The 13,318-nt window shown below is 39.0% G+C and overlaps 1 protein-coding gene across 1 annotated transcript; it reads right to left on the bottom strand.

Annotated features, from left to right (window-relative positions):
* Nucleotides 1–1,359: 1,359 nt before the first annotated feature.
* LOC134631749 (annexin A1-like) lies at nt 1,360–11,705 on the bottom strand. The gene is made up of 13 exons (XM_065471485.1): nt 11,509–11,705; nt 11,057–11,149; nt 7,566–7,671; nt 7,330–7,435; nt 7,025–7,119; nt 5,613–5,726; nt 5,089–5,179; nt 4,740–4,876; nt 3,764–3,857; nt 2,703–2,798; nt 2,341–2,399; nt 1,534–1,656; nt 1,360–1,416 (listed from the first exon to the last, which is right to left on the bottom strand). Exons 1-13 carry the CDS (start codon nt 11,703–11,705, stop codon nt 1,360–1,362), a joined length of 1,368 nt encoding a protein of 455 aa, XP_065327557.1.
* Between the last annotated feature and the right edge of the window lie 1,613 nt (nt 11,706–13,318).

Genomic DNA, 13,318 nt, shown 5'->3' with positions numbered 1-13,318 from the left:
GTAAACGGTCCACGTTACGTGCAGTTACTCGTCAGCGTTGCGCCTGCGCAGATAATGAGGATAGAAGATATATTTTTGTTTGTTTGTTTGTTTTTCACTTTATTTAGAAAGTTGTTTTATGAACATTTTCGTTGTTTCTTTCTTTTCTGGAGAAACATATAAAATATATTTTAAAAAGTTGCCCTTTGTCGTGTCCTCCCCCTATGGCGTGTGCTCCTCTGCAATTTGTTTTTCTTCTGCTCTGGATGTTTTTGTTTCTCCTGTGGGTTTCCAGCAATGAGTTTTTGAGTTCATGTTTTGTCTCCCGGATCCTGCATCTGCAGTGTTATGAGCGATTTGTAGCCACATGCAAAACAGACCAAATTTCCTTTAAGAAAGTCCTTTCAAATAAAAGCCTCAAACATATTGGCATTGGAGATTTGGTTTTTGTCTTGTTTTGAAATTTTTACTTTTAAGTTCTCGAAAACAACAGTGCAAAACAACAACAACAACAACAACAAGAAAAACACATACATGGGAAGAGTACCAAAAAGGAAGGGAAAAGAATAAGATATGCATGACATATATGACTATATCAGGGGTCCAAAAAGGACCGGATCTGGGAATACCCACATGTACCCCAGATTTAGACAATTGCACTTAAGTACAGTTTTTTTTGGCAATGCTAGAATGCCCGATTACTCCAAAGATCCTTGTTTGCTACTTTGCTGGTCTAATTATGTATTATTAGAATAATTTCACCATTCTTTAATCTTTTAATGGCCTGTTCAACTTCTTCTTTAGTTATATTTGATATGAGTCTCGTATTCTGGTCGTTTGTAACTTGGGGCAGCTCCAATTTTGCTAAAAATGTATCAATGGCTTCCTTACTACATTCTTTGGGTTGGGAATACAATTTTTGATAGTAAGCATTTTGTGTTTTCAAAGCACTAAAAAAAAAATACAAGCGCATGACATTAACCAATTCAAACACATTATTTTAACCCTAGATGGTTTTGTCAGTTATATGGAGGCTACGAGTTTATGTAATATAAAAAGCCTTACTACTGATATAAAGTAAAGACTTGGAAGATTAAATAGAAAATACTTGATTTCCCATTTTATTTTCTGCATTTCTAATAACCAAATATCATTTTAATGCAACTTCCTCATACATTATATTTCAAAGGACATTAAAAGAAAGAGAAGAAATGCATTTTGCCAGAAAGAAGGTATGAAATGCTTGGTGCTGGAATAACTTCTTTATTAAAGTTTAATCTCAATAGAACAGAGTAGTCATGCACTTCAGATTTAAAGCTGTGAGTATTTAGTGGAATAAGCTGGTCTCGGTTTCCAGAGTAAAATGGTAAAAGATGAATTTCAAAAAGCTCCACACAAGCTAAGCAGGACTTTCCGATAGTGCTCCTTAGTGTCTTTCTGTGGAACAAAGAAATTATTAGCTGAAATTTCCAGATACTGTACACTGTCATTTTAGTTTTTAATCATTAAAGACAACATGATAACAACAAGGTTTTTTTGTGTTTTGTTTTTTACCTCTATGTCATCATTTAGGGATCTTTGTTGACAGTTCCAATATACCTCCTTGATCTTCTTGAGGTCAACCTCAGAGCGACTCACCAGTATCCTGTTGAGGGTTTTCTCACACGTGCCTGGTTTCTGTGAGAGCAGAGCAGAGCAAAGCTTCAGTTATTGATTTTATGCTATATAGACTTCATGTTGGGGTTAAGCTCCAAACAGTTACTTAAGAGTTAGCTGCTGATCAGAAACCTTTTTTCAGTGGCCAAGAGTACGGACTCCTTCAGCAACTTGCAGTGTTCCTGTAGCTATGCAGTATATGGGACACAGGTTCACTGTCTTCTAACACAACTAAATAGTATGCACAAGCACCCTCAACTTTCTGAGGCAAAAGTCTAAGCCGTTCATTGTGATATTTTCTAAATGTAACTTGTTAAACTAAAGTTATATAAAGCAAATTTAAAACAAACTAGAGCTCTGTTATTTGATATGCTGTTAAGTATTCTATACTTAATATAAAGTTAGTATAAGTGGCCCAGCTTAAGTCTTTAAAAATAATTAATTTTTGAGGGAACAGGTAAGTGAAGTAAGTAAATAAGTGAAGTAAGTGAACAAGTAAGTGAATCCATTTTGCAGAAGTGCTCAATCTCAAACTGCTTGAACGGTTTAAAACATCCAGCATCCAGACTACATTAGTCCAAAAACATGAAATTACTTACAGACTTGAACCTTTCTTTTAACATACATAAATTAATGTACATTTATGTGAATGAATGAATACACGTGCACACACACACACATACACACGAAAAAAATTATACACACCTCCAAAGCCTTAACAAGCTTCTGGGCAAAGACAGCTGGTGTGTTCCAGGCATACTTTGCTATGGACATCAAAGAGAGACAAACAGTTACAAAATGATCTCAAGTCGAGTCCAGATGCTGCGCTGCCTCACAGCTGTGTTATAGCCCATACTGTGGAAATCTGTTTTCACGTTATACTGCTCAATCAATCTTAAATATTTCCTGATCTTAATGTTCACAAGACGGGCTATGTGATGCACATTTCCTGCTCGCGAGAGGATGGATTTCATCGCTCACATGACCTTTGATCTCACCCCACCCCCACCTTGAACAGAAAACACAATTAAAACTACATAAACTGATGAGGACAAACATCAACTTACCAAGGTCGATGAGACAATTTTCAGTGTCTCCTTTCAGCTCCTTTTTCAGCACTGTGGGTAATTTGACATCCGTCTGTTTGCCAAATGCCTCCAATACTAACAGGTAAACAGACAAACTGGTAATTCTGAGTTATTAGACCAAAATCTAATATGTTGTTAAGGCTATGCAGTATATTTCATTAGCAACTGAGGAAATGAAAAAGCAGTTTTAAAATATTTATAAACATAAACATTCAGATTTTATTGACCAGTGAAACATTAGACTGAAGTTTAAAAAAAAAAGGAGAAAACAAACACACCATTACTTCACACAACAGCAGTTTCGATTGGAAATTTATGCAATTGTACAACGGATTTCAGGATCATCAGTTCAAATGACTCTATGCAAATGGAAGAGTATAGTAGAGCCTTCAAACCTAAGAACACTGTACCAAATGTGAAGCATGGTGGTGGTAGCATCAGGCTCTGGGGCTGTTTTGCTGTCACTGGTATGCACATTGCAAGTGGAGAGGATAAGGACTAGTTCCAAATTCTTCAACTTCACCTTAAATATCAAATTTCAAAAACTGCTTTTGCAATGGATAAAGTAGGCCAAGATTAGCTCCTGGAATGGACTTCCCAAAACCCTGACTGTAATCCTGATGATACTTTGCTAAAACCGGGTCCATGTCAGGAAACCAGTTTAAATAAACGCTACCAGTTCTGTTAAGAAGAGCGGTCAAATATCCAGCCAGAATCATGTCAGGAGCTTGTTGATGGCTACCAAAAATATCTGGTTGAAGTACAACTTGCTCAGAGACATTTGACCAAATGATAGTGAGAGTGTATGTATATGTTTGAGCTTGTATGTATTTTTAGCCTTTATGCAGATAAAAAGTAAACAGGCTTCATAACTCTTGTAAAATCCAGACTGACTGTAACTCTGTATTGTTCCCAGACTGCTGGGTGTGTTTCGCCTCCTACCTGCAAGAGTTTGGTTCCACCTGTTTTTCCAGAAGTGCATTGTGTCTAATGAGTCAAACCCAACCAAGAAGAAGTGTTCACACTTTTCAAGAACTCACCTTTCCGGAGGTGAGGATAGCTGCGCTTGGTCATCAAGTCAATGAAGGTGGACACGTTGAATCCACTGCCATGCTCACATAACTTCAGCAGCGTCTACAGACACACACACAAAAAATTGGATGATAATCATAAAGACTTATACTCTATATAATTTCAATAATTTATATTCCAAGTATTTTACCAAAAGTCAGACTTATTCTTCGCAACTATGCCACTGTTGCACCATACAACAAACTTTATATATTTTCAGTTAATGTGCATATGCAGACCCTTATAAATGGAGCATTTCCTACCCAACCAAAAATCATGTGCCTAACTGTATCAGGAAATGGCTGAAGTTTTTTTTTTTTTTACCCACATAATTATGACTAATGAGTATTCAAGCTGTGAAAAATGAAGCCAGCACCTAAATGGAAATAACTGCAGTTCCTCTAGTGGCCACATGAGGCTGACTCTAAAAGGCGGATGATCTGATATCGTCGTGTTGGTGTTGTTCCCAGATCATCATGAAAATGTTGTTCCAGGTTCAACATTGCAAGTGACCAATCACATTGTTGTGACGTTATCGTGCCTAAAAGGCAACCATTGACTCCCATGTTAAAGTCCCTAGAATTACAACACTAAACAGCCTGATACAAAAGACTGCTTTTATCTATATAGCCAAGAAGATTTTGCTTCAGCTTTAGTGGGTGAAATTTCAGTGTTTTATTAGTTCGTTGCTTAGCAGATAAAGCACAGTTTATGGGTGTAGCTTGCTAACCAAGTGTGCTAATGTCCACCAACACGTTCGTTTGAATTAATGACTAGGTCCATCTTTTATACCCTCTATGAATGTTAAATTATGTTCACACACATTATGTTTGGCCAAATGCCACAGATAGGAACCATTAAACTAGAGTTCTCAAAATATCTTCTCACATAATTTGTTGACAACATAAAGCAAAATAGTTTAAGATTTTGTTTATGTGATTTTACCTTTGTGTCTTTTGAAACAAGATCATTGTCTACGCGAGCGCTCTCATCTCTACCTCCACTTAGTAATTCCAGTAGGATCTTGGTGTAGTTGCCACTGGTCTCACTTTTAATAACTTCTTCCAGCTCTTTTTCGTACTCTGAGGAATCGGGAGAATTTCAGAATAAGCATCAGTTTACAACAATATGATGGCCAAATGTGACTACAATAAGTCTAGCTTTCTAGCAGCTACAGACACTGAAGACACTTATGAGTGTCAGCTAGATATCTAAGATGTTGTATAAAATTCTATCTTAGTTCAGCATTAAGCCCAAACAACAACCATGTGATTTCACATGACTGTGATAACACCTTGTTTGAAGGCCTTCTTGATCTCTTGAATCTCTTGGTTTGTTCTTGTTGCCAAAATCTCAGTCAGAACTTCCTCATCTGTGCCCAAACCCTGTGGGAATAAATCAAATAACAGAAATAATAAAATCTATAAACAGTAAGAAGAAACATTTAAGGGCCCCTCAAACAGAATTACAAGTAAGTAGTTTGTTGTTGTTTTTTTATTTGTTTATTCTGATCTACGTTTAAGTTTTCTTTAACTGTGGCACAAAAATTCCCTTAAGTTCAAACCCCAGACCTACAAACCAAAAGTGTGCTAGTGGGAGGGTTCTTGGCCAATACTGAACCAACTGGCAATTTTGTGATCACAATTTAATTCAGTTACTAATGACACAACCTAAATGATAAACTTAATCTAAATATGTAACATCTCAATTAACTGAAAAACAAAACAAAACAACAACTATAAAACTGCTCTATGAATTAAAACAAAAGAAGTAATATTGCCCCAATCAAAGGTTTAGTACATAAACCACAGATCCTACCTTTGTGGCTTTCATGAGTTGGTAGGCATCATAGTGAGCTGGTGTCATGAGTAGTGCCAGACAGATGTTCTCCAAATTTCCTCTCAAGGCTGCTTTCAAATTGTCAGTCAGCTTCTGCAACACACAAGGATGATCTTTATGAAGGACTACTGTCCACTGTAATCATCTTTTGAGTTTTGATGCATTCTCAATCATCCAGGAAGGTAAATCTCCAAAAGTTGATTCTGTTCATCTGGACGTAGCGTTTTGTGGGAGAAACGTTTCGTCACTCATCCAAGTGACTTCTTCAGTCTCAGCTGACTGCAGGTTTCCCCAATCTTATAAACAGAATTAACCTCTTAAGCCCCAAGCCTAACTGATCTCCTGCCTTTTGCCCCCGTATCAGGGGGCGTTGGGGCTTAAGAGGTTAAGGTCATGAGAATTTGCATAATTAGGATCAAGGAACTGACCTCCCAGCCCATTGTTCCTTCAGTGGGCTGGTTTCAGTCATTATGCAAATGTACTGTTTATAAGATTGGGGAAACCTGCAGTCAGCTGAGACTGAAGAAGTCACTTGGATGAGTGACGAAACGTTTCTCCCACAAAACGCTACGTCCAGATGTACAGAATCAACTTTTGGAGGCATCTTTTGAGTTTAAATTAAATATATGAAGGTTATCTTTTGTGATGTGAACACTGCGTTTGTAGACCAATTATGACTCAGTTATATGGTTGCTCAGTAATTGCTGACTTGTTTTGCATTCAGTTACAGATAACAAGGGTTCAACACCCTTTAGAATCTAGACAACCACTTTGAAGTGAAAGTGGCCTGGTGGTAGGCAGTCTGTCTCCTGCAATCACAGTCGCCTCAGCTCAGTCGATTCAGATATATTTCTATATAAAAGCAAGGTTGTCAAGTGTCTTTCTCATTTTGAAGTTAAACTTTTATCCTGCAGCAATGACGTCAACATTTGTAGAGAAATTACTGTTTCTGATCTATGAGGTTCTGGCTGGACTGTGAATGTACGTAGATAATGTGTGTAGAAAGCAACAGGTTTGGTTTTTCACCACCTACCAACTTGACTGCATTCATCCACCTAATTGCAATTTTACTGCCAACAATTTCAAAGGCAACAACACTGCAAGTTTATTGAACATGGTCAAGTTATTTTGGTCATGCCAAAGTCTCCAGCAACCATTTTCTCTAGTGTGACTGTACCATTAGGGAGCTGGCAGGGTAAAGGCTGTTTCATGTCTGGTCTGACAGCATCTGAGATGTAAGGTGTGACCGCCATGTTTGATTTTTGGAGCTAGAAGTCAACATATTCCCATGATGCACTGAGCATTTCTATATGTAATATTTTCCCAGACACTACCATTGTTCTCAGCCTCATGCTGTACAGATTTGAATATGGCAGAAATTAATTACTCACCTTCCCATTTTCCGTTTCATAGACTGCTTTGATCTTTTGCCTCTGCTCGTTGCTTCGCTTTACCAGGACTGCAATGATCACATCCTCATTCACTCCTGTTGGGATGACAAGTTATATTTTACTGTAAGCACCACAAAATGATAAAATCATCCAAGCCAAAAGAAGCAAACTACCTCACACCCAATTCAAAATTGCAATAAACATTCGTTTTTTCCGACCTGTATTTCAGCTTTAAACTTCATATCGTCTAAATTAAAACAAACATAACGTATATAATACATTAAAACGAGAGAGTGCACACGCACCTTTACTTTCAATGGCACGCCGGAGAATTGCAGTGTCGTCGCTCGCATTGAAGTTTGGATATGGAGTGACTGTTCCATAATAAATAGGTTTTTCCTTATCATTCACCTAAAAGATCAGCCAAAATACAGACTTTAAAGGACTTTAAAAAGTTTATTCGCCAGCCAGTAAAATTCATATGAAATTCAAATACTCAAGTAAGCAGACTTGGGTGCAATATCCTCACAATATGACTCACTTTGACAGTGTCATCATCGGAGTGTCGGTGATGGGAGAAAATGTCCTTCAAATGATCGAAGAATGGCATTTTTGCTTGGATGAGAGACTCAAAAACTGAAACAAAACTGTAAAGAGAAAAGAGTAGAGGGTAAAGGTATGAAATTTAGCTCTGCAAGCACCCTGACACTTCCTTTTAATCTCATTCTGTTTAGTCTTCTGTGATTGTTAGCAGCAGGTGTGTCACAGGGAGGAGCCACAAAAACTGCAACTCATCACAGAGATCACACTCTCCACAATGCTCTACCACAGACATACATACATACTCTGTTTTAGTCACTGTGTGTTTTTAGCCACTTGGCAAATATCTGTTCTTCTTTAACAGTATTTCTGTAATTGCCATCTAACTCCTGAACTCTGTTGCTGTCATTTCCGTCCTTACTCTGTGGCTAAACTGTTCTTCTCATTATAACGTTTGTCATTAAGTTATCTTTTTCCCTTTATTTATCCTGACTCACCTTGAATTCCTCGTAACAGTAAGAAAATGGGAGTTCAAGTGTTTTACATATCCAGCAAGAAACCCTCACCTGTGCTGCTGAAGACCGTCCTGCACTCTAGCTCGGAGCTACTGCACTGTGGAGCTCACTCTGCGGCGTCTCCACCCATCACTGTGCATTTTCACCTGCAGAGGTTCAGCCAATCATGTCATACCTCTCAAATTCTTTTGAGGCGAAAGATTCATATGCCTCTGGGACTGGTTGGACAACTTTTCGATTCAGACTAATCTGTACGTGTTACACTTTAATCAAACCACTTAGTTGAAAACAGTCACACTGATTTTTTTTGGACAATTATACCTTTAACTTGGCAGTGTTAAAGGTAAACAACATTGCTGATACCAATCAAGGAATACTGTCAGGTGTAGTCTACATGAAAATGTTACTTAACCATACCTTTGTGGCACTCTCTTAATTCTTGCTGGAGTTTGGCGCCTTGAGTTGCAGTGCAGGTAATGTAGGGAACAGGTTTTGAAAGAGAAGCATGTATATTAAAAACACTGCATTTGGTTCTGCTGCATTCATTTTAATAGAATGGTTGTTAGAGGAGGCCTAACCACAACTATATATTTTGCTCTTAATTGTTTCTTGTTGGTTAATTTTCTTTCACTTGGTGGAGCTCAGTTGGGTTTTTTTCTCTGTGGTATCAGAAGGTTACCCTGCTGCTAGTTTCTATATCAATAAATCTGTTTTTCCTACATGATATTATAAAATTAGAGAAAAGTAACAAAGTAAAAAGCCAAACAAACTCTGCTGCCAGTAGTAGGGGAAAATTGAACGGCAAGTATGGGAACGTGCTAGTTCATAGTTCATAGTAAGGTATGAGGATAATAACATACTATATATAAACATATATAAAAGCAGGTGAACTGTTGCTAAGGTGTTAGTGAGCGGCTGGTGTTTTTCTGTGTCCTCCTGTGTTTCCCCGCATCCACCCCAGGGCGGTGTCCTGGCCACTCTTGCTCACCTGTTCCTTGTTCCGTGACAATCAGCGTGGCTGCATTTAAGCCTGGCGTGGTCATCTCTTCATTGTAACTCTGTCAGCTACCTATGGTGACAAGACGAGTTCTCTGTATACTTACATCATTTCCTTGTGCCAACAGCTTGCCCTTGCGTCCATTTTCAGCCTGACTCTGTCTGCAGCCTCACACAGGCCTCTCATCAAACCTTATTAAACTAAATTAACGCAGTGTACTGTAACTCAGGACATGGTATTACTATAGTAACATCCATACATAGAAAACATATTACAGTATTAAAACTATAGAATTACAGTAATGCAATTTATCATCATGTAGGTCATGGTATTTCTAGGTTAACATATTGTAAAATTCAACATTGCTGCCAGTAGCCTGATGTAAAAGTGTAAGAAATACAGGAATCAGCTGTAATTTAGGCCATGTTTTGACATTAAAAAAAATGTAACAGATAGAAATACAGATAAAAATAGATATGGTAACATCTTGTAATTAATATGTCATGTTTTCAGTATTGCCAGACCAAAGTAGCAGACTACTATAACAGATTACAGATTATTACAGTGTTACGGCCAGGCAGCCGGTGTGTTTGCGAAGCTGGCCCAAAAAGCAGACACAGAAGAGAGGAAACTAAGTATAACAAAAAGCAACCTGTTTATTAGGCTGAATACATGAAAACAAAACAAGGCAGGGCGAACAGGGGCATAACCAAACTAAACTAAACTGGGGAAAGCTAAACTAAACATGAAAACTAGAAAGTGAAAATGAGAACATGAAATTGAACAGGTACATGCAAACTTTAGCGTGAAATCATCTAGACATGAACAGTAACTACAAAAAATCCTGAAACCTGACCTGACATGAAGTGAGAAGGACATACTGCCTTCCTCTTCCCGTTTCATCACACCCCACCACACATGCAGAGCCTTCGGGTACAGGTGTGTCACCAAGGTGCAGGGGAGGCATTCCTCCTCTGTCCCCTTCTGGCCACCTGTGCCTCAATTTTATTCCACAACATAGACATCCACATTACTCAATCTCTCATAACACATACATATAGGACCTTGGGGGTGGGTATGCTATACAACGTCCAGAGGACTGTCTGCGTGTTCAAACTCACCTCTGGCGCCTCTGCCCACCTCTCAGTTTTAAATGCATGTAGACACTGAGGGTTCTCGGGAGGGGCTGTGCTGACACCTGCTGCTCTCTGGCAGAAAACACCATGCCCCTCCCATGTTTTAAGTACACTTTACAACAGCACGCAGCAACACCACATATGAGCAGGCGGAGAGAGGTATGGGGTCTTCACATCCCCTTCTCTGTTCGCCTTCGGGGCGGGAGACTGGGAGAAGGAGTTGGCCGTCTGGTCTGGGATGCTGGGCCTCACTGCTACTGCAGGACCGGGGACGGTCTGCTTGCCCCCAACCCAGGGAAAAGGGTAACATCTCCTGGGTCTTTTTTTTTTTTTTGCCTGTCCCGTTTGGTTCTTTAGCCGTCAGAATTATTGTCTGAAGGCCAACAAAGATACCCAACGGACTACTTTACCAAGTGGATCATCACGACCTTGCCGTATTGATCGCTTTGATCAACCTTTGTTGTTATTATTTATTTTATTTTATTTTCGGTTGTTATAGATGGGACAGACATGGCTGGGGGATAGGATAGGGAGAAAGAAAGATGAAGGAAAAGAAAAACAGAGGGGAAGAGGGACAGTGAGAAAGGACACTTAAAAAGAAAAAATATCCCAGATCAACTGTTGAGAGAAAAAAAGAAAAAAAAGAGAAAACAAGCGAAAAAAGAGAGCAACATAATAAACACAAGACCATCGCATTAATCTAGCTAAGTGTAAATAACAGTAAATACTAAATATTGAATGTTGTTGTGCAGCACGCAGGACTGAAAGCGCACAATGTGCTTTGAGGTAGCAGCCAAGAAAGATGTAGTTTGTGTCTATGAACAGTGCACAACTGTGTGCACACCTGTGTGGATCAGTGCGGTTGTCTTCAAAAGGTTTCTCCATCTCTCCTGGGTCTTGGGTCGGATTGCCCCTCTGGGGGCGAGGGAACCTGGACCTGGGGTATAGAGTATGTTTGAGGATTGTGAGTGTGTGTACGGTGTCCACCTCTCCATGTTGGGAGAGTGCCAAGTATATGTGTGCATGAGGGTGGGAATGCATGTCTGTGTCTGTGTGTGGCTGTTTGTCTGTGTCTATATGTCAGGTCACGTCTTAGACTCCACCTCTGTTGGAACATCTCAGGCCCCACTAGGTGTGGAGGCCTGTCTCCCCCCACCACACTCCCTGCTGGTGGCTGATGCCCTCAACAGTCGGTGCGTTGGTGGTTCTTGGTGTCTGGGGCTGGGCGCTCAGGTGTGTGCCGACTCATTCTGTGGCTCAGTCAGGCCCCTTCTGGGGGATCGGGGGCCCTCGGACCTCTGAGCCCCGGGCTCAGAGGTCCGAGGCTGGCTTCCGGCCTGCTTCCGAGCCTGCTGCGCTTTGCTCGTCACTGCAGCCCCTGTTGCTTCTGCACCGCAGCTGCTGGGTGACCCCACGTCTGGGGCTCTCCTCAGCGGGTGGCACGGTTGCCCCTCTGATGGTCCTCCTTGGGCTCTCGCGCTCTGGGGGCCCATGCCTGCTTCATGCCCTGGGGGGCAGGGCTATGGCTGCCCACACCGTCTAGCAGATCGTTACATCGAGAAACCTTTTGAATACAAGCGCGCTCACACACACATGGGTGCTCATAGACGCAAACTATATCTTTCTTGGCTCCTACCTCAAAGCACATTGTGAGCTGTCAGTCTTGCATGCTGCACAATAACGTTCAATATTTCGCATTTACTGTTACTTATACTTATCGAGGTTATTGCTGTGGTGTTCTGTTGATTGTGTTGCTCTCCTTTTGCTTGTTTTCTTTTTTTTCTTTCAACAGGTGATCCAGCTGATTTGTTTTTTAGATTACTTTTGGAAGTAATCATTAATTAGTTACTAATTACTTTTTTCAAGTAACTTGACCAACACTGGTTGCCACATACTATAGAGTAAAGTAGGAAAATTGCTTCCAGTAGTCTACTGTAGAATAAATGAACTACACAATAATCTGATCTGTGGTAATCCTGTAAAGTAGATTACACTACAAGAGCTGAGAGTAGGCCATGGTATCATTAGGATAACACAATGAAAAACAATACAACAGTAGAAAAAATATTAAATTAAAAGCTACACACAGCAAAATGTTGCCTGTAGTCAACTATAAAGGCCAGTAAATACAGAAATATACTTTAATTTAGGCCATGAAAATATTACCATACCAGAGTGCAAAATACATAACAGTAAAAGAACTGTAAATTTAACAGCAGCATACTGTAAAATGTAGACAATACAATTATGCATTATGATTAAGGACATGGTTTTATCACACTAGTTTAGTGTAATATATATAACAGTAGGAAAACTGTAAAGTTAACTTTAATACTGGCAATCATGATGCTAATAGTCAGGAAGATTATAGCAATTTACTGTAATCGAGAGCATAGTATCATTACAGTAACATATTGTACTATACAATATATAATTGTATGAAAATTGTAAATAGGACTATTTATTTTTTCCCAGTGTATTTATTTTTTTATGTTCTTACAGTTTTACTACATGGCAATCAGTATGCATGAAAAAATAGAAGCAAACAAAGACAGTAAGCTAATATTTTACAAATGTTATTTTATAAATGTAAAATAATTTTATTGGAAAGCCAGTCTCATAGTGAAAATCTGTAAAAGACATCGGAAAATGAACACACACTGTTTCTAAAGTAAATGAATGTATGTCTGTGTTGTAGGTAGATTATCTTCAAAATCATTACATTATTTTAACATTATTAACAAACTGATATTAAATCAGTGGCTAATATGGCTACTTCTATATAGTTTAACAGTTTGTGCACCCTTACAGTTAGGTGCAACTTAGCTTAACTGAGTGTTGAATATTATTATTTTCCAGCCAATCAGAAACAATGTGGCTGCGTATTTATCTTTAACCATGTCTGTTAAAAAAAAAAATTCAAGATGAGGACGGCCAAACTGTTAAAATTAGTGTTAACATCCATCTTTTATACACAGCCTATGACTTTTTTTAATAACTGTGGACACAGAATCATAATTAATGTCGCTTCAGTGCCATCGTCACAATGAATGTTGCAACATCAGTAAAATGATCACAAATGAGAAGAATTTGCCTCAAAATGAAA

This window comes from Pelmatolapia mariae, linkage group LG7, assembly GCF_036321145.2.
Source record: "Pelmatolapia mariae isolate MD_Pm_ZW linkage group LG7, Pm_UMD_F_2, whole genome shotgun sequence".
NCBI classification, from domain to species: Eukaryota; Metazoa; Chordata; class Actinopteri; order Cichliformes; family Cichlidae; genus Pelmatolapia; species Pelmatolapia mariae.
This window is presented reverse-complemented; position numbering and strand designations above follow the sequence as displayed.

Excerpts from the sequence above, each read along its gene's own strand:
- LOC134631749 (XM_065471485.1), bottom strand. The coding sequence starts at position 11,705 with ATGGGCCCCCAGAGCGCGAGAGCCCAAGGAGGACCATCAGAGGGGCAA. Across the intron at positions 2,799-3,763 it reads CTATCCTCACCTCCGGAAAG|TATTGGAGGCATTTGGCAAA; the intron begins GTGAGTTCTTGA and ends TTTACCTGTTAG. Across the intron at positions 1,417-1,533 it reads CCCTAAATGATGACATAGAG|AAAGACACTAAGGAGCACTA; the intron begins GTAAAAAACAAA and ends TTTGTTCCACAG.